This window comes from Myotis daubentonii, chromosome Y (genome assembly GCF_963259705.1).
Source record: "Myotis daubentonii chromosome Y, mMyoDau2.1, whole genome shotgun sequence".
Classification (NCBI taxonomy): Eukaryota; Metazoa; Chordata; class Mammalia; order Chiroptera; family Vespertilionidae; genus Myotis; species Myotis daubentonii.
This window is the reverse complement of record NC_081862.1, coordinates 13,086,448-13,109,564: the sequence shown is the minus strand read 5'-3', so window position 1 is coordinate 13,109,564 and position 23,117 is coordinate 13,086,448. Positions and strand designations below refer to the sequence as shown.

Here is a 23,117-nt window from a genome sequence, read left to right as displayed (position 1 = left end):
GTTTCTGTCTCTCAATTTTTTTTATGCGATGTATCATGCTTATTGATTTGCGGATATTGTACCAGCCTTTCATCCCTGGGATAAATCCCACTTGTTCATGGTGTATGATCTTTCTAATATAATACTGGATCCAGTTTGCTAGAATTTAGTTGAGGATTGCAGCATCACTGTTCAACGGGAATATTCGCTTGTAAGTCTCTTTCTTCGTGGTGTCTTTTTTTATTTTTCAGATTAGGGTAATGCTGGCTTCATAAAAAGAGCTCAGAAGCGTTCCTTTCTCCTGAATTTTTTGAAAGAATGTGGGAAAGGTTGGTTTTACTTCTTTTTGAATGTTTGGTAAAACTCCCCTGTGAAGTCATCTGGTACAGGGATTTGTTTTCTGGAAGCTTTTTGATTACTGTTTCAATTTTATCACTAGTTTTCGGCTTGTTCACGTTGTTTGCCTTTTCCTGATTTTGTATTGGAAGATTGTATTTTTCTAGGAATATATCTATTTTGTCCAGATTGATGAGGGATGTTTAATGAACCAAAGACGCAGAGGTAAGACGGCTATATAGGATGATTGATGCTGGACAGAGGGCTACAGCTCGCTTCGGAATGTAGCAAAATTTGCACTCTCACCATTGCTTTTATTGGTGTTTGGCACAAGGTCATTGCATCAGCAGTTAATCAATTAAATATTGTTTTGTTCTCCATTATTACAAGAGCTTATTGAGGACAAATTGCAGCTGTGCCCTCCCTTTCTGTTCTACACCCATGACTATTTAATCCTAGCCTTTCTCATGGAGGCAAATGTTCCTGGAACTCAAGATTGTGTGCAGTGTTGACCCAGCATGACTCACTTGCAAGTCACACTGTGCTCCTGATAGAACATTCACTTCTTCTTGGCAGGACTTCAGATCCTGGTTTACAAATGTCCAGCTACAAATCCCCCTTTTTTTCTTGCTTCATTAGATGGAGCATCAGAGATAACACAGCTGTTTTTCTCTTAATTAGTTGCTTGGCTTTCCCGAGTCCTTGGAAGACTAAATATAAAATGATACAGAGATAGAGTATTAATAATAGTATTCCAGCAGAAGCTCCTAAAGTGGCTTGTAAATGGGGTATAGGATTTAATTGTTGCAATTCCTTAACCATATTTTAAACACATTTTGCCCAGTTAATTTATGCAATTTCTTTTGAAATATTTTTTGTATATGAGAATTTAAATTTATGAATTTCTTGTGTTAGATTTTTATGATTGAACAAATATTTTTTAACCTTTTCCCATGGAAAGATACTTTCCTTCTAAGGTACAGGAGTAATGCAAATTGATGAATAATTCTAGTTATATTTCATATGCATTTGTCTTTGCAGACTTACAATTTGATCTTCTATCATTAATAAAAATGGTAATCGAACACAGGTTTGTACAAAGGCAGTTTGATAGCATAAAATTGTAAGGTGTGATTCCCAGAGTTATTTTTATAGTTTTGCTTATCTTATGAAAATATATGTTTTCAAAGAGTGTAAGGCAGACCCCAGTTTCCATAAATTAGATTCAACAGGATGTCCTTCTTGATGAGGTTTTGGGGGAGCAAATCCTCCATCATGCCATACAATGCTCACATTCGCTTGCGTGGATATGGGCTTGTTCTCTCCTCTACGCTATCATATATCAGCTCCATTGGCTTTGGAACGGGCAGAACCTGAAGGGCTCCAATCAATGACGCTTCCATAGGAAGTATTAGATAAAAACAGAACTTTCTTTCCTCGACAGGATTCCCAATTAACCCAATCAGACAAGTGCATAAAAGTTGGAACATGACATGGGGGAAGTAATGGATGTGTACTGTTGTTATCCCAACTAACATTTTTAAACCCATGGGCACTCAGAAGAATCAAATGCCTTTTTTTTTGTTTCAGTAGTAGTGTTTCCAAAATGTTCAGCAGGGCTTGTGCCTGTATTGTTAAACAATGGTCTCCTTGACCTAAGCATATTGGCACTCCCTGCGTTCCAGTGGTATGATTTTCTATGACTCTACCTTCCTCTTCTGGTTTTAATGGACCTCGATCATCATAAGGTCCGGGTAAGCAATTTGAGTCATTAACATAAATTCGAACCTTTGAATCCAACCAAGAAACACCTCTATTTAGTGGGGCATTAGGAATGTAAGCCCAGTATGTGTGATTCTCAGCATTTACCTGAGTGGTTATTAGTGCAAGCATAGCAAGGAACAAAGTCGATGGCGTCACTTCATTAGCATGACACCAAACCAGTTGTTCTCCCTCTTGGGTAAGCTTCTTCACCTGACCCCAGGTTGGTACAGATGAATGTTGCATTGACCTTAGAGCTTTGCGGGTAGGAGGCCCCGTCAACCTCATCTCTGAGAAATCCTTGGTCAGATCACTTAAGTAGAACTTCCTTTTGGTTCCCATGTCTCCACTGAAGACACCTCTGTGGAACCCAGAAGTTTTCTTTACCTGTGGAAATATAAGCATAACCTTGCCCCCATCGTAGGATCCATGCAGGATCCCACGACTGAGAGGACTCATTATGATAAAACACAGGTTGATTGAATTCTTTTGAAACTTCCTTTACCCAATGTCCCTGAACAGCAGTACTGTCAGTCTCATCTTGATTTAAAAAAATTAAAGTAAATAGAGCTGTTAATAGTATTCATTTAGGGGATTCTCCCCCTTTTTGTTTTTTGAGCATTTCCTTTAAGGTGTGATTTTTATCTTTCAATAATATCTGGTCCTGTTTTGTTACAAGGGATGCCAGTGATGTGAGTGAAATGATGAAATTGAAAAAAATGTTTGACATTTTGTAGATAGATATGCAGAAACATTGTCAGTCTTAATATTTTGAGGTATTTCCATTACTGCAAAAGCTTTTAGTAAGTGAGTAACTACTTCATATTGAGAATAAGTGACAATATTTACAGCTTGATGAAAATGTAGTAATAAAGCAATGTCAAATAGTTCTGCGGATTGTACTGAAGTGTATGGAGAGTGAATTACCTTTGCTAGCTGTTGAAAATGAAAACCCGAGCTATTCCTAGCTTGTTAGCATTGGTATAAACAGTAGGGCCTTGAATTGGTTCATTAGCTATAATATGATGAGGCCATATTCATTGAGTTTTCCTAAGAAATTGTAACCTTTTGTTTGTAGGATAATGATTCTGTATTTTCTCTAAAAAATGAGCACAAGCAGTTTGCTAATTGTCACATATTTGAAACAATTTTTGAATTTTTTGACAGTAAAAGGTACTGTAATTTCTTATGGATCTAACCACATAATGGTCTTAAGCTTAATCTTCCCTTGTAAATAATTTGGCAAATTGTTTGAATATAAGTCTTTTTTTTCCTGTGATTTATGAGACAAGAAAATCTATTCAATAACATTACTATCTTGAACAAGTAACCCTGTAGGAGAATGCTCAGTGTGGAAAACTAATAATTTAAAATTGTCTATGGAGAGAATTCTATTTAATTGTGTTTGTTGTATATGCTGTTCTATCCAAGTTAATTGTTTTTCTGCATCAGGGATTAAAACACGTGGGCTATTTAATTCATATGGCCCCTTTAGTATTTGAAATAAATTAGTCAATTGATAAGTAGGTATATCAAGACTGGGTCTCAACCAATTAATGTTTCCTAATAACTTTTGAAAATCGTTTAGAGTCTCTATACTGTCTCTTCTAATTTGAACCTTCTGTGGAATAATGGAGACATCTGTTAATTTTTGTCCCAGATATTTCCATGACTCCTGCCATTGTTTCTTTTCTGGGGCTACTTCTAATCTATAGTCTTAGAAATTTTCAAGGAGGTATTGGTAAATCTCCTGTAATTGTGATTGAATTTCAGAAGCTATTAAAATATCATCTATTTATTGATAAATTCGAGTCTTAAGAAATCTTTTTTTGACTATTCCTAAAGGTTGATGCACATATGCCTGACATATAGTGGGACTGTTGAACATTTCTTGTGGTAAGACGTTCTATTGATACCGTTGAGTGGGTTGAGCCTGATTTAAAGCCGGGACAGTAAATGCAAATTTCTCTTAGTCTTGAGGTGGTAAAGAAATAGTGAAGAAAAAATCTTCGTTACGAGGAAACGAGCGGCACCATCAACCTGGGCCGACTTGCCCAGATGCATGCCATGCTGAAGCATATGCTTCAGGAGTTGGGTTGGCCCGGCATGGTCTGGCTCTGTGCTTATCTCTGTCCTCACTGTGGCTGTAGAACCTTCCATGACCCAACTCCCATTCTGTGATCCTATTGCTTGAATGTCTCGCTGGGTGCACATCTCATAGGCTTTACTCTGGGCACTTGGGCACTGAAGCCCAGGCATAAGTGTACCGTTCAGGAACACAGCAGCCAGTTTCAGACAGCTACTCAGGGTTGGGGGGAAATGCTCACAGGGGACTGGATGGTTTCTTTGGGGAGATTTGTCCTAAGGAGTTAGAAATATGCACCTGAATCTCTCAGGGGGAGGAATTGAGGCTTGGGTGGTAGATGCGGTGATTACCTTTGCTTGAATGGTTGTGAATAAATGTCAGTAATAAAGAGAACTGGATGTTAACCATCTGGTGTCCTCCATGACATGTTAACACGACTCTCCCACCTGCAGTTACTGGCCAAGTAAGAAGGCATGAGCATCGTGATGCGCAGACACTAGGCTGGATGAGGTTGGTTCCAGTAGATCACAGCACCATTTATCCTTTCTGGTTTGGTGGTTCTTTCTGGTGTACCAGTACTTATTCACTCACCTCTGTGATTGTTCAGTGGGATAGCACACACAAGGTGCGTCCACAGGGACTGGAACAAGTGGCTTCCAGTGAGCACCAACAAGGTACAACTTCTCTGGTGCCGTCACAGGTAACTAGTCCAGTCCTTGGACTAAAATTCTCGCCACTGGGAGCCTCCATTGCTGGCCTCTGGCTGTTCCATGGTAGGGCTTCCCTGTGCACAAGTCAGGCCCCCAGTACTGAAAGGGTCATCAGCCTGCCAGGGAGCCAGAGCCCTGGCCTCACAAGTCCATGCCTGTCATTCCCCTGGATCCAGCCCCTTCTTGAATTCAAGTTCCTGTGGCCTGTAAACACATTTACATTCTTTTCAGCAAAATACTGAGCTGGAATAAACCTCTGCTTTGCTCTGTGTCCTGTCCTAAGAATAGGACATCCTTTGGTAGACGATGGTCTAATGTTGGAATACTTTCCCCTCATGATCCTCCTTCCCATCAATCAAGGAGGTGGTAAAGCAACTCTGAGCCAGTGACAGGCCCCGGGTCTGAAGAGTGGACAACCCCAAGCCAGTTCCCGGAGAGCACTTAAGTGGACACAAGTGAAGGTCACCCCGGGGATATGGGGGTATGGAGGGCCACCCTGAGGGTCAATACAACCAAGTGAAAGAGAGATGTCCTAGTGTGCTGTTGGATCCCACAGTCAGTGGACAGTTAGCTGGCCAGCAAGGAACAGGCTCCCTGCCCACCTGCCACTGCATTCTGGCCCTAGGCTGTCTCAGTTTGCTCACTGAGTGGCCTGCCAGAGGAGCACCTAGGGAGAAGGCCACACATCCAGGCCCAGGGGCAGGGCTCCATTTGCCTGTATGTCTCCCTAATTGTGAGGAAGTCAGTCCTGCTTTTTCTCCTTCTACTGCCTCTCATTCAGTGCCAGCCACTCATGGGCTTGCTGCTCTCTACTGTGTGTCAGCAGCTTCCTAGCTTGTTACATACAGCACCTGGCCCTTCGTTCTCTTTTTATTGCCATTCCTTTCTTTCTCTTATACCTTCCACTCTTCTAGCTTGGGCCCATCAGCATAGGAACTCACTTTTCTGTTTCTAATCTCTTGCCTGAGGATGACTGCCTACAGGGGCAATTCAAGTCAGAAGCCTACAAGTGTGTAGCCAGAGGTGGTCTCCTGAGGCTTTGAGTCTTTGCCTGACCTAATTAGTCATAAACAGCCTTTAACACTGTCCAGCATGGCAGACTGAGAGGTGTAGAACAGCGGTTCTCAACCTGTGGGTCACGAACCCTTTGGCGTTCGGCCGACCCTTTCACAGGGGTTGCCTAAGACAAATCTGCATATCAGATACTTACATTACGATTCATACCAGTAGCAACATTACAGTTATGAAGTAGCAATTAAAATAATTTTATGGTTGGGTCACAACATGTGGAAGTGTATTTAAAGGGCCATAAGATGAAGAACCACTGATAGAGGATCTACATAACTCATCATCACAATCTCAAACAGAAAGCCAAAAGTAGGAAACAAAGAAACAATCCCAAAATGAAAGAACTAGAGAATTCTCAGAGGAGAAAAATGAAGTAGAGATAAGAAATTTATCTGAATCAGAGTTCAGAGCATTCATGGTAAAAATGCTCAATAGCATGAAAAAAAATATAGTAGCTATAAAAAAAGAAAAGTTATAGATTAAAAATATGACATAACACTAGTAAAGAACCAATTGGAAGAAATACACAGCGTATTAGGGAAGCTGAGGATCAAATCAGTGAATTATTAGTCAGAGAGAAAATATCACTCAATCAGAAAAACCAGAAAATAAAACAATTAATAAACAGGAGGACAGGTTAAAGGAACTGTGAGGCTACCGGAAATGTAACAATATTACAGTAGTGGGTGTGCCCAAAGAGGCAGAAAGGGAGAAAGGCATAGAGAAGGTGTTTGAAGAAACAATGGCAGAAAACTTCCCTAACTTCTTAAAGGAAAATGTCACACAAGTGCAGGAACCACAGAGAACCACAAACAAGAAGAACTCAAACAGGCCCATTCCCAGACACATAATAATTAAAGTGCCAAAAATTACAGAAAAAGTGATAATTTTCAAGGCAGCAAAAGAAATGTGTTTCCTACAATAAAGTTCCAATGAGGGCTGACACCTGGTTTCTCATCAGAAACTCTACAGGCCAGAAGGGAATGACATGAAGTACTTAATGTAATGGAAAGCAAGGTTCTTAGACTAAGATTACTATATCCAATAAGGCCGTCATTCAAAATAGATGTTTAAATAAAGAGCTTCCCAGACAAAGAATGGCTAAAGAATACAACACCACAGACCAGAATTACAAGAAATCCTAAAGGGACTGCTGTAATGAGAAGAAGAAATGAGAGGGAAACCTAGGCATACAGAATTAAAATGGCAATAAATCAGTATCCATCAATAATAACCCTTAAAGTAAATGGACTAAATGCTCCAATCAAAAGGCGTAGGGTTGCAGAATGGATTCAAAAATATGACTCACCTTTACGCTGCCAATAAGAGACCCACCTCAAAACAAAAGACTCATACAGAATGAGAGGGAATTTTGCATGCAAATGGAAAAGAAAAGAAAAGCTAGGCTAGAAATAAACATATCTGACAAAATAGACTTTAACATGAAGGCCACCACAGGGGACAACAATCCTAAACAGCTCACTAGATCAGACAAACTTAATTGACATCTTCAGAACAGTTCATCCCAAAGAGACAGAATATACATTCTACTTAAGTGTACATGAGAGATTTTCAAAGATAGACCACTTGAGACACAAGCAAAGTCTCTTCAAATTAAACAAGATGGAAGTCATATCAAGCATCTTCTCTGATTACAAAGGCATACTGCTATATAATAAAGAGGTAATATGCAAATTATTCCTCACACCCTAACAAGATTGCTGCCTATGACCTGGCTGTCAGGGAGTTTAGTGAGGGACAACCAAATGACTGAACAAGCAGGCTGCATGGGGAGACCAGACTGGCATGGGGGGGGGGGCGGGAGGGGGGTGTTTAATGAGCCACGACCAAACGACTAGACAGCAGGCTACTTGGGGCGACCAGGCCAGTTGCGGCTTAGTGAGGGACAAACAAACAACTGAACAGCAAGTTGTGTGGGGCAACCAGGCCTGTGGGGGTGCTCTGAGGGGCAACCAGGAAGACAGGGGGACTGTAGAATGAAACCAGCGCATTAGGGGACCAGTTGAATGTGACAAGGCTAGCGGGTGATGGGGCAGTAAGAGGTGACCAAACTGACAGGGGGAGAGTTAGGGGTGACCAGTCTGGCAGGGGCTTCATTGGGGGCGATTAGGCCTGCAGTGTGTGTGTGGAGGGGCAGTGAAAGGTGACTAGGCTGTTGAAGGGGCAGTTGTCGGCGACCAGGCTAGTAGGTAGGGGGCAGGTGCAGGTGACCTGGTCGATCACAGGGCAGTTAGGGGAGACCAGGCCAGCTGGTGGGGCAATTAGGGGTGATTAGAGCAGCAGGTAGAGGCAGTGAGGGTCGATCAGGCTATTGGTGGGGCGGGGGGGAAGTTAGGGGTGACCAGGCAGTGAGGCAGGCCGGCAGGTGAGCAATTAGGAGACAGCAATCCCGGATTGGAGAGGGTATAGGCTGGTCTGAAGGAACACCACCACCCCTCATGGAAGAATTTTGTGCACTGGGCCTCTAATATTAGATATAACCTCCAATAAAAATTAACAAAAATTCAAATACTTGCAGGCTAAATAGTACATTATTAAACAATGTTTGTTTGTGTTATCAAAAACATCAAAAAAGAATTTAAAAACATCCTGCAAAGTAATGACAATGAAAACACAATAATTCAAATTCAATGGTATATACTGAAAGCAGTTCTGAGAGAGAAGTTCATAGCATTACAGCCACAAAAAAGCAAAAACACAAAAAATAACTGGTAATAAATTATATAACTCTACAACTTAAAGAATTAGAAAGAAAGCAGCAAGAAAACCCAGACTGAGCAGAAGGAAGGAAATAGTAAAAATCACAGCAGAATTAAATAACATGATGACAAAAAAAAAAAATCACTACAAAATATCAACAAAACCAAGAGCTGGTTCTTTGAAAGGATAAATAAGATTGATGAACTTCTTTCAGGCTTACCAGGAAGCACAGACAGGGGACCCACATCCCAAATAAACAATCAGAAATGAAAGGGGCTTAATAACAACTGACCCAAAAGAAATGAAAAGGGTTGTAAAAATACTATTCCAACAAACTGGTCAACCTAGAACAAGTGGATGTATTCCTAGAAAAGTACAACCTTCTGAAACTCAATCAAGAAGAATAAAAAAGTCTGAATAGACGGATAAACAGAAGGTAATTGAAGCAGTAATTGAAAAACTTTCAGCAACCAAATCCTTGGGCCAGACAGCTCCATAGGAGGTTTTACAAAACGTTCAAACTAAAACCTTTCCTCCTTACACTATTCCAAAAAATTCAAGAGGAAGGAACAATTCCAAGCTATTTCTAGAAGCCAGCATTACCCTAATCCCAAAGCAGATGTAGATACTGCAAAGAAAGAGAATTACATGCCAATGTATCTCTGATGAACATAGATTCAAAAATCCTCAACAAAATCCTAGCAAATCAGAACCAGCATTACATCAGAAAGATCATACACCATGAGCACATGGATTTATTCTGGGCATGAAATGATGGTGCAACATCCCCAAATCAATACACATGATACATCAAATTGAGAGGTAAAAATAAACAAATTGAGAGATAAAAATCACATAATCATACAATTTGATGAAGAAAAAGAATTTGACAAAACCCAACACACTTTTGGGTAAAAACTCTCAGCAAACTGGGAATAGAGGGATCATAACTCAACATAATAAAAGCCTTATATGAAAAACATACAGACAACACCATACTCAATAGGCCAAAACAAAAAACAAGTCACCCAAGAACAGGAACAACACAGGGATGCCCACTGTCACCACTCCTGTTTGAGTGAGTACTGGAAGTGCCACCATATCAATCAGGCTGCGTGTGGCATGACCAAATTGAGGGATGTCCGAAGGACTGGTTTGGGGCCGGGCTGGCCAGACTGCACTCATGCACAAATTTGAGCACTAGGCCTCTGGTAAAATATAACTACCCAATAAATGGGGAGTTTGTCTTATTCATAATCATTATGCAGCATAGTGTGTAGGCTACTAAATATCACTTGAAAGAAGACACTTAGGAATAATGTGTACACAAACTACATTTTCTACTGCTTACCACTTGAGAAACAAAATCAACTATTCTTCATAAATCAAATAAATGGACTTCTGAACTCAAGAAAACTCATGACATGGAACTGGAGAGCACTATGCTAAGTGAAATAAGCCAGTCAATGAAGGAAAAATACCACATGATCTCACTCATTCATGGATAAGAGAGATCATTATAAACGTTTAAACAATAATAGATAGAGAGGCAGATCTACCTCAAACAGATTGTCAAACTGCAGCATGAAGGCCGGAGGGGGTTGGAGGGCAGGAGGGAGGGAGGTAAGAGATCAACCGAAGGACTTGTATGCATGCATATAAGCATAACCAATAGACATAAGACACTGGGGGGTAGGGGAGGTCAGGGAATTGTCAAGGGCGGGAGCGGGGGGGAAGGACACGTATGTAATACCCTTTGTAATACTTTAATAAACAAAAAAAAATTGAAAAAAGAATCATTGGAAAAAAAAAGAAAGATCAAGTAATTTGCTCTATCAAAAAAAAAAAAAAAAAAAAGAAAGAAAGAAAAATCATGAGACAAATCCAAATCTTGGCTGTCGACAAATACTAAAAGATAAATGTAAAGTAAAAGGATCAATATGTATTGAACTCCTTCAGTGTACCATAAAACAATTTCTTCATTTAATAAATGAATTTGGTAATGTACCAGAATACAAAGTTAACACCCAGAAATCTATGGCTTTTTGATACACCAATAAAGAATTCACAGAAAAATAAACAAAAACAGCAATGCGATTTACAATTGCAACAAAAAAATGAAGATACCTAGGAATAAACTTAACTAAATAAGTAAAAGATCTTTACTCTGAAAACTACAGGACATTGAAAAACAGGTAGAAGAAGACATAAACAAATGAAGAATATACCATGTTCATGTATTAGTAGAATAAATCTCATTAAAATGGCCACGCTACACAAAGCATTCTACAGATTTACTGTAACCCCCATTAAAATACCAATGACATATTTCTCAGACCTAGAACAAAGTCTCCAGAAATTCGTATACAATAAAAAATAAAAAGACCCGCAAGAGTCAGAGTAATCTTGAGAAAAAAGAACAATGTTGGTCGTTCACAATTGCGGATGTCAAGTTATATTTCAAAGCCACTGTTCTCAAGCTTGCTGGTACTGGCATAAGAACAGACGTGTACTAGTAGACCAATGGAACACACCTGAGAACATAGAAATAGACCTGAGCCTTTATGCCCAATTAATGTTTCACAAAGGAGGCAAGAGCATACAATGGAGTCAAGACAGTCTTTTCAATACAGGAGGTTGGAGAAATTGGATAGATACATGCAAAATAATGAAACTAGACCACCGCCTCACACCATTGAGGAAAATAAACACAAAATAGATAAAGGACTTAATTGTAAGATGGAAACCATAAAAATATTGGAAGAATCCATAGGCAGAAAATTATGACATATTTCAAAGAAGCCCTTTACCAATATAACTCCTAGGGTAATGGAAAATACGGAGAAAAGAAACAATTGGGACGACATCAAAATAAAAATCTTCTGCAGAGAAAAAGAAACCACCAGCAACACACACACACACACACACACACACACACACACACACACGAAACAAACAAACAAACAAACAAACAAACAAACAAAAAACAAAACAAGAAAGCCCATGGCTTGGGAGAACATATTTTCCTATGCTATATCCAGTAAGGGCCTGATCTCCAAAATTCATAGGGAACTCAGACATCTTAAAAAAAAAAAAAAAAAAGGAAGATAAACAATGCAATCAAAAAATTGACTTAAATAGATACTTTTGAAAATTGCACATACAGAAAGCCAAGAGACATATGAAAACATGCTAAAAATCCTTAATCTTCCTAGAGATGCAAATCAAAATGACAATGAGATACCATCTCACACTGGTAAGAATGGCTATCATCAACAAATCAACAGACCACAAGGGCTGAGGAGGATGTGGAGTAAAAGGTACTCTCCTGCACTGCTCGTGGGAATGCAGTCTGGTAAAACCACTGTGGAGAACAGTACGGAGTTTCCTCAAAAAATTAAAAAGGAACTGCCATTTGATCCAGTACTCCCACTACTAGGGGTCTTTCCCCAGAAATTAGAAACACCTATCAGAAAGCATATTTGCACCCATATGTTCATTGCAGCACAATTTACAATAGCTGAGATTTGGAAACAGACTAAGTGCCCATCAGCAGATAAATGGATAAAAATGGTGGGGTACATCTACACAACAGAATACTACACTGCTGTAAAAAGGAAAGAACCCTTCCCTTTCCAAAAAGCATGGAAGGAGATGGACAGCATTATGGTAAAGGATTTTACCATATGTAGAGGATTTTAAAATCTATGTTCATCATGACCAAATTGAGGGATGACCGAAGGACTGGTTTGGGGCCGGGCTGGCCAGACTGCACCCATGCACAAATTTGAGCACTAGGCCTGTGGTAGAAAATTGGGAGTTTGTCTTATTCATAATCATTATGCAGCGATCCTAAATGAATCACTAGAACAGATGGACTTAATTGACATCTTCAGAGCACTTCACACCACAGCCACAGAATATATATTCTACTCAAGTGCTCATGGGACAGATTCAAGATTAGACCACATATTGGGTCACAAACAAAGTCTCCCCAAATTCAAGAAGATTGGAATCATACCAAGCATCTTCTCAGACCACCATGGAATAATATTTGAAATAAACTACAATAAAAACAACCCAAAATACTAAAACACTGGAAGCTGAATAGCATGTTACTAAATATTGATTGGTTTACCAATGAGATCGAAGAAGAAATGAAAAACATCCTGGAAACAAATGACAATGAAAACACAACAATCCAAAACCTATGGGACACAATGAATACAGTCCTGAGAGTGAAGTTTATAGCTTTACAGGCCTTTCTCAAGACACAAGAAAAAATGGTAGTAAATCATCTAACTCTACAACTCAAAGAATCAGAAAGAGAGCAACAAGAAAACCCCAGAGTGAGCATAAGGAGGGAGATAATAAAGATTACAGCCCAAATAATTGACATAAACACACAAAAAATTACAGAAAATCAAGGAAACCAAGAGCTGGTTCTTTGAAAGGATACACAAGATTAACAAACCTCTAGCCAGGCTCACCAGGATGCAAAGAGAGAGTTCCCAAATAAACAAAATCAGAAACGATAGAGGCGAAACAACAACAGACCCCACAGAAATACAAAATGATTGTTAAAAAATACTATGGACAACTCTACTCCAACAAACTAGACAACCTGGAGGTAATGGACAAATTCTTAGAAAAATACATCAATCAAAATCTCAATCAGGAAGAATCTAAAAATCTCAACAGGCCAATAACTATGGAAGAAATTGAAGCAGTCATCAAAAAGCTTCCATCAAACAAAAGCCCAGGACAAGACGGCTTCACAGGGGAGTTTTACCAAACATTCAAGGAAAAACTAAAACCTATCCTCCTCAGACTAGTACAAAAAAATCCAAGAGGAAGGAACACTTCCAAGATCATTCTATGAAGCCAGCATCACCCTAATACCAAAACAATGAAAGAGAATTACAGGCAATATCCCTCATGAGCATAGATGCCAAAATCCTCCACAAAATCTTAGCAAATCGGATCCAGCAGTATATCAGAAAGATCATACACCATGACCAAGTAGGATTTATCCCAGGGATGAAAGGATGGTACAATATCCGCAAGTCAATAAACGTGATACATCACATAAACAAATTAAAAGAAAAAAAAAACACAAACGATCATATCAATTGATGCAGAAAAAGCATTTGACAAAACCCAACACCCATTTTTGATAAAAACTCTCCACAAGGTGGGAGTAGAAAGATCAACATAATAAAAGCCATTTATGAAAGGCCCACAGCCAACATCATACTCAATGCACAAAAACTAACACCATTTCCCCTAAGAACAGGAACAAAACAGGGATGCCCACTCTCAGCACTCCTGTTCATCATAGTAATGGAATTATTAGCCATTGCAATTACACAAGAACAAAAATAAAAGGCATCCAAATTGGAAAAGTGGAAGTAAAACTGTCCTTATTTGCAGAAGACATGATATTATATATAGAAACCCCTAGAGATTCCATCAAAAAACTCCTAGACTTAATACATGAATTTGGCAATGTAGCAGGATACAAAATTAACCCCAAGAACTCTGAGGCATTTCTATACACCAATAGTGAACTTTGAAAAAGAGAGATTATAAAAATAATCCCAGTTCCCATTGGACCAAAAAAATTAAGCTACCGAGGAATAAACTTAACTAAAGGCGTAAAAGACCTCTACTCAGAAAACTACAGGACTTTGAAAAAAGAGAAAGAGGAAGACATAAACAGATGGAGGAACATACCGTGTTTATGGATTGGTAGAATCAAAATCATTAAAATGCCCACACTACCCAAAGCAATCCATAAATTCAACGCACTTCCCATGAAAGTACCAATGGCATACTTCACAGATCTAGAACGAACTCTCCAAAAATTCATCTGGAATAAAAAAAGTACCAGAACACCTGTAGCAATCCTGAGAAAGAACAAAGTAGGTGAGATCTCAATTCCAGATATCAAGCTGTATTACAAAGCCACTGTTCTCAAAACTGCCTGGAACTGGCAGGAGAACAGGCATATAGATCAATGGATTAGAATAGGGAGCCCAGAAATCAGCCCGAACCAATATGCTCAATTAATATTTGACAAAGGAGGCAAGAACATACAATGGAGTCAAGATAGTCTCTTCAATAAATGGTGCTGGGAAATTTGGACAGATATATGCAAGAAAATGAAACTAGACCACCAACTTACACCATACACGAGAATAAACTCAAAATGGATAAAGGACTTAAATGTCCGATGGGAAACCATAAAAATTCTAGAAGAATCCAAAAGCAATAAAATCTCAGACATATGCCAAAGCAATTTTTTCACCAATACAGCACCCAGGGCACTTGAATCTAAAGAGAAAATGACCAAATGGGACTACATCAAAATAAAAAGTTTGTGCACAGCAAAAGAAACCATCAACAAAACAACAAGAAAACCCAGTGTGTGGGAAAACATATTTACCACCATCATATCTGGTAAGGGCTTAATCTCCAATATTTATAGGGAACTCATACAACTTAACAAAAGGAAGATAAATAATCCAATCAAAAAATGGGCAAAGCATCTAAATAGACACCTTTCCAAAGAAGACATTCAGAAAAACAAGAGACATTTGAAAACATGCTGAAAGTCACTAATCATATGAGAAATGCAAATCAAAACAACAATGAGGTATCATCTCACACCTGTCAGGCTGGCTATCATCAACAAATCCACAAAGACAACTGCTTGAGAGGATGTGGAGAAAAAGGAACAATCGTGCACTGCTGGTGGGAAGGCAGACTGGGGCAGCCACTATGGAAGACACTATGGACTTTCCTCAAAAAACTAAAAATGGAACTCCCATTTGACCCTGTGATCCCACTTCTAGGAATATAACCCAAGAAACCAGAAACACCAAGCAGAAAGGACATATGCAGCCCTATGTTCATAGCAGCACAATTCACCATAGCTAAGATCTGGAAACAGCCTAAGTGCCCATCAGTAGATGAATGGATTAGAAAACCGCGGTACATCTACATGATGGAATACTATGCTGCTGTAAAAAAGAAGGAACCCTTAGCATTTGCAATGGCATGGATGGAACTGGAGAGCATTATGCTAAGTGAAATAAGACAGTCAATGAAGGAAAAATACCACATGATCTCACTCATATATGGATAATAAAGACCATTATAAACTGATGAACTATAACAGATAGAGAGGCAGAGCTGCCCCAAACAGATTGTCAACCTGTAGCGGGAAGGCCGAGGATGGTTGGGGGGCACGAGGGTAGGGGGTAAGAGATCAACCGAAGGACTTGTATGCATGCATATAAGCATAACCAATGGACATAAGATACTGGGGGATACGGGAGGCCAGGGTATTGTCAAGGGCAGGGTGGGGGGGAAAGGACACATATGTAATACCCATTGTAATACTTTAAGCAATAAAATTAAAAAAAAAAAAGAGAGAACCATCAATGGTGAGAGAGAATCCTTGATTGGCTGCTTCCTACAAGACACCTACTGGACTAAGAGCCCACAACGGGGACATGTCCCAGCCTGGGAATTGAACTGACCTCCTGGTACACAGGTCGAAACTCATCCACTGAGACAAGCAGTCCAGGCTTTGGCTCTTCTTTATTCAGAGTCTTCCCTTTGGAATCCGTGTGCTCCAGCTGCCCTGTATCCAGCCTGCCTTACTGCTGTGCAGTTTGGGGGACTCTGGGGTACATTCTAGTACTAAGGAACCTACTATGTGTGCCTTCCTCTCCCTGCTTGCTTTCTGATATCCTAGAGACCCTGCCCATAGGGCCTTCATGTACAAGATGCTTGTGCACCAGCAGTCACCTCCTATCCATGCCCCTTCTGTGCCCATCTTCACAGATGCAATCACTGTCTAAGCTTTATAAGCCTCATTGCCTTGATACTATGCTTTTCTGAATATTTTGATGGAAAAGTCCAGATTCCAATATTTTGCTTTAATTCTCAGTTGTGGTCTACAGAACAAATAAAGCGTCAAGTGCAGGACACTCTGTTTTAGAGGCAACATACAGCAATGAGTTTCCTTTTGTTTTGTCTTAATATGGTGGGTTTTAAAATTGATTCTTTAGAGAGAGGTAAATGGAGTGAGACAGACACAGAAGCATGCATTCATGTGAGAGGGATACAATATTGGATGCCTGGGGACTGAACCAGAAACCTGGACATGTGCCCTGGCCAGAAATCAAATGGGGTAACTTTCTGGTGCACAGGACAATGCCCAGAAACACTGGCCAGGGTGCACTGACTTCTATTTTCTTCCTTATCTTGCATCTGGTGGTTAATAAATACTATCAATGCTAATAACAGTGGGAAATTCCAGAGGAGGACATGCTGACAAGAGCTTTACATAAGTTGGCCCCACAGGTGAATCTCCACACAAGGTAATGGGCACGAGCTCTGTGTGTGGAGGAATTAACACCCAGACCACAGGATGTTTTGCCTTTGCCCTTCCTCCCTCAGAACCTGCAAATTGTTATGCTTTTCCTCAAATTCTAGAGGTTCTGATTCATATTATGGACACTATTTCCTGTGAAGGCGGGGATGGGAAGACAAGGTGCATGTCAGACAGAGGGACAGGGAGAGGGAGATGGAATAGGAGAGAGAGAGAGGAAGAGAAAGAGAGCGTTTGCTGTAAGAGATATACATTTTCTGACCCTTGTTCTCTTATCCTCTTTTTTTTTGGGGGGGGGGAGAGCTCAGCAACTGTTACTGAGACTTCAGCATTTTCTCTTCCCACTCGAAGAAGCAGAGTGTGCCTGGCCAGTGTGGCTCAGTAGGCCTTTGTACCAAGAGGACATAGTTCAATTCTCAGTTGGAGCAGGAGCTGGAGTTTACGCCTCGATCCCCAGGTGGATGTGCAGGAGAAAGCCAACCAATGATTTTGTCTCATTATTGATGTTTTATCCATCTCTCCCTCTCCCTTCCTCTCTGAAATCAATAGGAAATGTACTAAGAAACGGAAAAATGAGCTCGTAGGATGATGGACCCAAGCTAGAAGAGTGGAAGGTAGAAGAAAAGAAAGGAATGGCAATAAAAAGAGAACGAAGGGCCAGGTGCTGTATGTGACAAGCTAGGAAGTTGCTGAGACCCAGCAGAGAGCAGCAAGCACATGAGTGGCTGGCACTGAATGAGAGGCAGTAGAAGGAGAAAAAGCAGGATTGACTTCCTCACAATTAGGGAGACATACAGGCAAATGGAGCCCTGCCCCTGGGCCTGGATGTGTGGCCTTCTCCCTAGGTGCTCCTCTGGCAGGCCACTCAGTGAGCAAACTGAGACAGCCTAGGGCCAGAATGCAGTGGCAGGTGGGCAGGGAGCCTGTTCCTCTATGGCCAGCTAACTGTCCACTGACTGTGGGATCCAACAGCACACTAAGACATCTCCCCTTCACTTGGTTGTATTGACCCTCAGAGTGGCCCTCCATACCCCCATATCCCCGGGGTGACCTTCACCTGTGTCCACTTAAGTGCTCTCCGGGAACTGGCTTGGGGTTGTCCACTCTTCAGACCCAGGGCCTGTCACTGGTTCAGAGTTGCTTTACCACCTCCTTGATTGATGGGAAGGAGGATCATGAGGGGAAAGTCTTCGAACATTAGGCCATCCTTTACCAAAGGATGTCCTATTCTTAGGACAGGACACAGAACAAAGCAGAGGTTTATTCCAGCTCAGTATTTTGCTGAAAAGAATGTAAATGTGTTTACAGGCCACAGGAACTTGAATTCAAGAAGGGGCTGGATCCAGGGGAATGACAGGCATGGACTTGTGAGGCCAGGGCTCTGGCTCCCTGGCAGGCTGATGTCCCTTTCAGTACTGGGGGCCTGACTTGTGCACAGGGAAGCCCTACCATGGAGGAGACACAGGCCAGCAATGGAGGCTCCCAGTGGGGAGGAGTGTTTGAGTCCAGGGACTGGACTAGTTACCCTTGATGGCCCCAGAGTAGTTGTACCTCGGTGGTGCTCACTGGAAGCCACTTGTTCCAGTCCCTATGGACACAACAAGTGTGCGCTGACCCACTGAACTGTCACAGAGGTGAGTAGGTACCGGTGCACCAGAAAGAACCACCAAACCAAAAAGGATAAATGATGATGTGATCTCCTGGAATCAACCTCAACCAGCCTAATGTCTGTGCATCACAATGCTCATGCCTTCTTACTTTGCCAGTAACTGCAGGTGGGAGAGTTGGGCTAACATGTCATTGAGGACATCAGACTGTTAACATCCAGTTCTCTTTATTACTTACATTTATTCACAACCATTCAAGAAATGTAATTCCCGCATCTACCACCCAAGCCTCAATTCCTCCCCCTGAGAGATTCAGGTGCATATTTCTAACTCCTTAGGACAAATCTCCCCAAAGAAACCATCCAGTCCCCTGTGAGCATTTCCCCCCAACCCGGAGTAGCTGTCTGAAACTGGCTGCTGTGTTCCTGTACGGTACACTTATGTCTGGGCTTCAGTGCCCAAGTGCCCAGAGTAAAGCCTATGAGATGTGCACCCATCTAGACACTCAAGCAACAGGATCACAGAATGGGAGTTGGGTCATGGAAGGTTCTACAGCCACAGTGAGGACAGGGGTAAGCACAGAGCCAGACCATGCCAGGACGACCCAACTCCTGCAGCATATGCTTTAGCACAACATGCATCTGGGCAAGTCGGCCCAGGTTGATGTTGCTGCTAGTTTCCTCATAACTCTCCATGGGCGCCGCATAAATCACGCAACTCAGCTTGCTCAGCCCGACAACGTGGCGAAGCAGGTCCTCCAGGACGGTCATGGAGATGGGGTTTTCACAGAAACTTAGGGTTGTGAGCTGGGAGCAGTGGCTCAGGGCTGGCAGGATGTCCAGGAACTGGTGGTCCATGATCCCACACTCATCCAAGTCCAGGTCCTGGAGAGTGGGGGAGGCTCTCTCTAAAAGAAATTGGAGTGACCGAGAACTGATAATGGTCAGGTTGAGCCCACTGAAACTCAGGCTTTTCAGCTGGCTGACATTCAGATGCTGGGAGAGATGTCTAAAGTCTCTTTCGAAAAGCAGGCAGTTAGTGATGGACAGGGTCTCCAAGGGGCTCTTCAGGCACCTGGGGAGACATAGAGCAGTTACATGTGGGAGATGGACCTGGTGAGCAGAGGCAGGTGAGGATAATGCAGGCCTTCAGGGTAAAGAGGCCCATGTCACCAAAGCCTACAGTGTTCCGGATGATGATCAAACCCAGGATGTTGCACAGTGAAAAGTGACATTCAAGTCCGAGCAAATTTGAGTGGCATCTTTCTCCATCTGTTATCTGCTCCGTGATGGATTCAACTGGATGAAACCTCACACACTCCATTTACTCATCCGTCAAGTGGAGCACATCATACCCTCCAGCCCAAACACACAGGTGTTGTGAACATAAAGGTGGGAGGAGCTCAGAAAGGAGCCTGCCCCAGGGTCTGAAGCAGGAGGCAACCAGTGCATTTTAGTATTGGAGACATGTCCTGAACTGCCTGCAACTCGGGTTTCCTTCCAGCCACACCCTAGACCCCTGTCACCACCATCTCTTAGCCCAATGAGGCCTCTGGCAGATGTGCAGAAAGGGCTAACCTGGGCACAGTCAGGCAACATCCAGCGAGGGCTGCCACCCTCCAGGAACTTAGATCACTGCATTGTCTACAAACCACCTATCCCATTTCGTAATGCCTCCCTCCTGAATCCTGCATTTGCCACGCATTCCGTTTGCGAGAGCCTATGGCAACCCTTGGCAGACAGGTGACTGAGGCAGGTTTGGACTGAAAGGCTGCCATGGCCAAATCTCTAAGTGCGGAACTTAACCCATGAAACCTCACCTCTGATTGGCTTTCCCCTTGTCATTGCAATCCTCACTTGGTTCTATTGCATCATTTTCCCTTCAACACCACTTACAAGGATGCCCAAAGCTACCATCCCCTGGCCCGAATTCCTAGCAAGGAGTCCCTTTAGTAGCCTCTGTCCTAGTGCATACGTCCTACCTTTATCTGGGGGGTTATGTCACAACATGCAAGGTGACAGAGCAGTGAACAAGACACTGACTGTGTGGCCCGTCTAGTGGCTCAGGCACTCTAGCACTGCTGAGGGACGGCACACAGGAGAGCCCGTCACTGTGCACTGAAATGGAAAGGGACTCGCTCTGGTTGGCAGGGAAAGCTCGCCACCCCTCACCTGAAGATCTCATCCAGGTGGCCTCTGAGAATGGAGATATCATCCAAATTGACCTCCTGGAGGTGGGGCAGGTTGAGGAATTGAGAGGTGACCAGACCAACACACTGCTCCTCCTGCTCCAAGGTGGTGTGAGAAGACGTGAAGACGTGGGAGAGCAGGAACCGGCACAGATTGCCCATCTGGCCCAGGTAAGGAGCGAACTTCCTCAGAGTGGACAGCTTCCAGGTACAGTTTACCTCCAAATCCTGGACAGAGACCAGCTGCACCATATCCAGGATTTTAGTGTTTTGCTTCGACATCGGAAAAACCTTCAGCTTCTTACAGCAAAGGTGCAGCAAACCTCTCCTCTCGCTGACTTTCTTAATCAGGTAGCTGAGGGACTCATCAAGGACACCTTTCTTGAGGCAAAGGTCTATTAACACCTCCACGGGGGCCAAGGGTGGATTTGGCCTGGCCGTTAAGCTGTGCACTTTCCTCCTATTCCTCATGGGCTGCAGGGCCTCAGGCTCCAGCAGTGAGCACACATGGGCTCTGGTTCCTGCCCACACCATCCAGAACTCCAAATGAACTCTCTTCTGTAAATTAAGCACCTGCAGTTTACATCTCCTGTGGAGAAAATAGGAGATATGCTGGGATGCATTAAGATAACAATGAGTAAGACCATGAGCTAGGCATCTGGGCAGCAGGGCCAGACATCGCACTGGACTTTGACTCCATGCCCCAGGAATCAACTGCTCCTGGTGCTACTGGGATCCTTCATGGTCCCCATTCCTGGTACCTTTAGGTGCCACCAGGAAGGAGTAGGCTCGTGTCCCTTCGGTCACCCTTGGCAATTTCATCAGCCGTATATATCCGAAGCCTGTTCCCAGAATGACCCTAGCAGTGGCTCCAAGGCCTGCCTCAGCTCTCCCTTTAGCCCTGCCCACTCCCAGATCCCAGCTGTAACTGCTCAGATCCCCAGGGTGCGACCCGGCTACTGAATCCCCCATACCTGGGTCGAGGGTCCTGGGCAAGCATGGCATCGAGTCCCTCGAGCACAGCCTGCAAGATATCCTGGTAAGACTGCTGATGGTTCATCAGGGCCCCCAGAGGGAGGCAGCGGAAGGGCCAAGCCTGCACCATGGCCTTCAGGACTCTGCTGTGCTTCCCAGTGAAGGCTGTGATGAAAAGAGGTGGGAAGAGCTCCATAGGAAGCCACTCCAGAGCAGTGATGGCCAAGGCTTCATCCCGCAGCAGGCTCTGACATGCCAGTTCCAGGAGTCTCCGTGGAGCTGGGAGGCTCATCCCCATGAAGCTGCTATGAAAGAGATCCTGGGAGACAGCCGGGAGCAAGGCATCTTGTCAGGCTGAGCATGAGCAACCCCGGTCCTTCTCCCTTCAGAGGGACCAGCTGAGGGCCAAAGGCACTGCTCTGGCAACAACTGGAGCACCCCCAATTTACCCCAACTCCGTTTTCTGCTTAGGGTTGCAAAGCCACTCAGCCCTGCCTCTACTCTGCCACTGGAAGGACAAGAACCAGGCACCAAGGAGGGGTGAGATGACCACTGGACCCCTCCCGCATCTGCCCACTGGCTAGCTGCAATTCTGCTGTGCAGTGAGGACTGGGAAACCAGAGAGATGATCCCACCCTTTCCAGGGAAAACATTTCTGAGGATCACTGAAGGACTGAAAACACCTGGAGTAGGGAGCAGCCCGTGGCCCAGGACTGCCTCTTGCTAAGTTCCAGGAAATAAAATAGATGGGGAAGATTAAGGAACACCCACACAATGGGTACCATTGAGGCCTTTGACACATTTTTTTTTTATTGCTTAAAGTATTACAAAGGGTATTACATATGTATCCATTTTATCCCCCCGCCCTAGACAGTCCCCTAGCCTCCCCTATCCCCCAGTGTCTTATGTCCATTGGTTATGCTTATATGCATGCATACAAGTCCTTTAGTTGATCTCTTACCCCCCTACCTCCTGCCCCCCAACCATCCCTGGCCTTCCCGCTGCAGTTTGACAATCTGTTTGAGGCAGCTCTACCTCTGTATCTATTATTGTTCAAAAGTTTATAATGGTCTCTATTGTCCATGAATGAGTGAGATCATGTGGTATTTTTCCTTTATTGACTGGCTTATTTCACTTAGCATAATGCTCTCCAGTTCCATCCATGCCGTTGCAAATGGTAAGAGTTCCTTCCTTTTTACAGCAGCATAGTATTCCATCATGTAGATGTACCACAGTTTTCTAATCCATTCATCTACTGATGGGCACTTAGGCTGTTTCCAGA

At 42.8% G+C, this 23,117-nt stretch overlaps 1 protein-coding gene across 1 annotated transcript; it reads right to left on the bottom strand.

The window, feature by feature from the left end:
- Positions 1-19,190: 19,190 nt before the first annotated feature.
- LOC132225578 (melanoma antigen preferentially expressed in tumors-like) lies at positions 19,191-22,133 on the bottom strand. Its single transcript, XM_059680684.1, has 3 exons — positions 21,835-22,133; positions 20,844-21,449; positions 19,191-19,746 (listed from the first exon to the last, which is right to left on the bottom strand). The coding sequence occupies exons 1-3, from the start codon at positions 22,131-22,133 to the stop codon at positions 19,191-19,193; spliced, it is 1,461 nt and encodes a 486-aa protein (XP_059536667.1).
- Between the last annotated feature and the right edge of the window lie 984 nt (positions 22,134-23,117).

Bases quoted from the DNA above. Each gene is read 5' to 3' on its own strand.
- LOC132225578 (XM_059680684.1), bottom strand. From the start codon at position 22,133: ATGGGGATGAGCCTCCCAGCTCCACGGAGACTCCTGGAACTGGCATGT. The intron at 21,450-21,834 runs GTATGGGGGATT...TTTTCTCCACAG, and splicing joins GCCCAGGACCCTCGACCCAG to GAGATGTAAACTGCAGGTGC. The intron at 19,747-20,843 runs GTGAGGGGTGGC...ATGTCTCCCCAG, and splicing joins CACCTGGATGAGATCTTCAG to GTGCCTGAAGAGCCCCTTGG.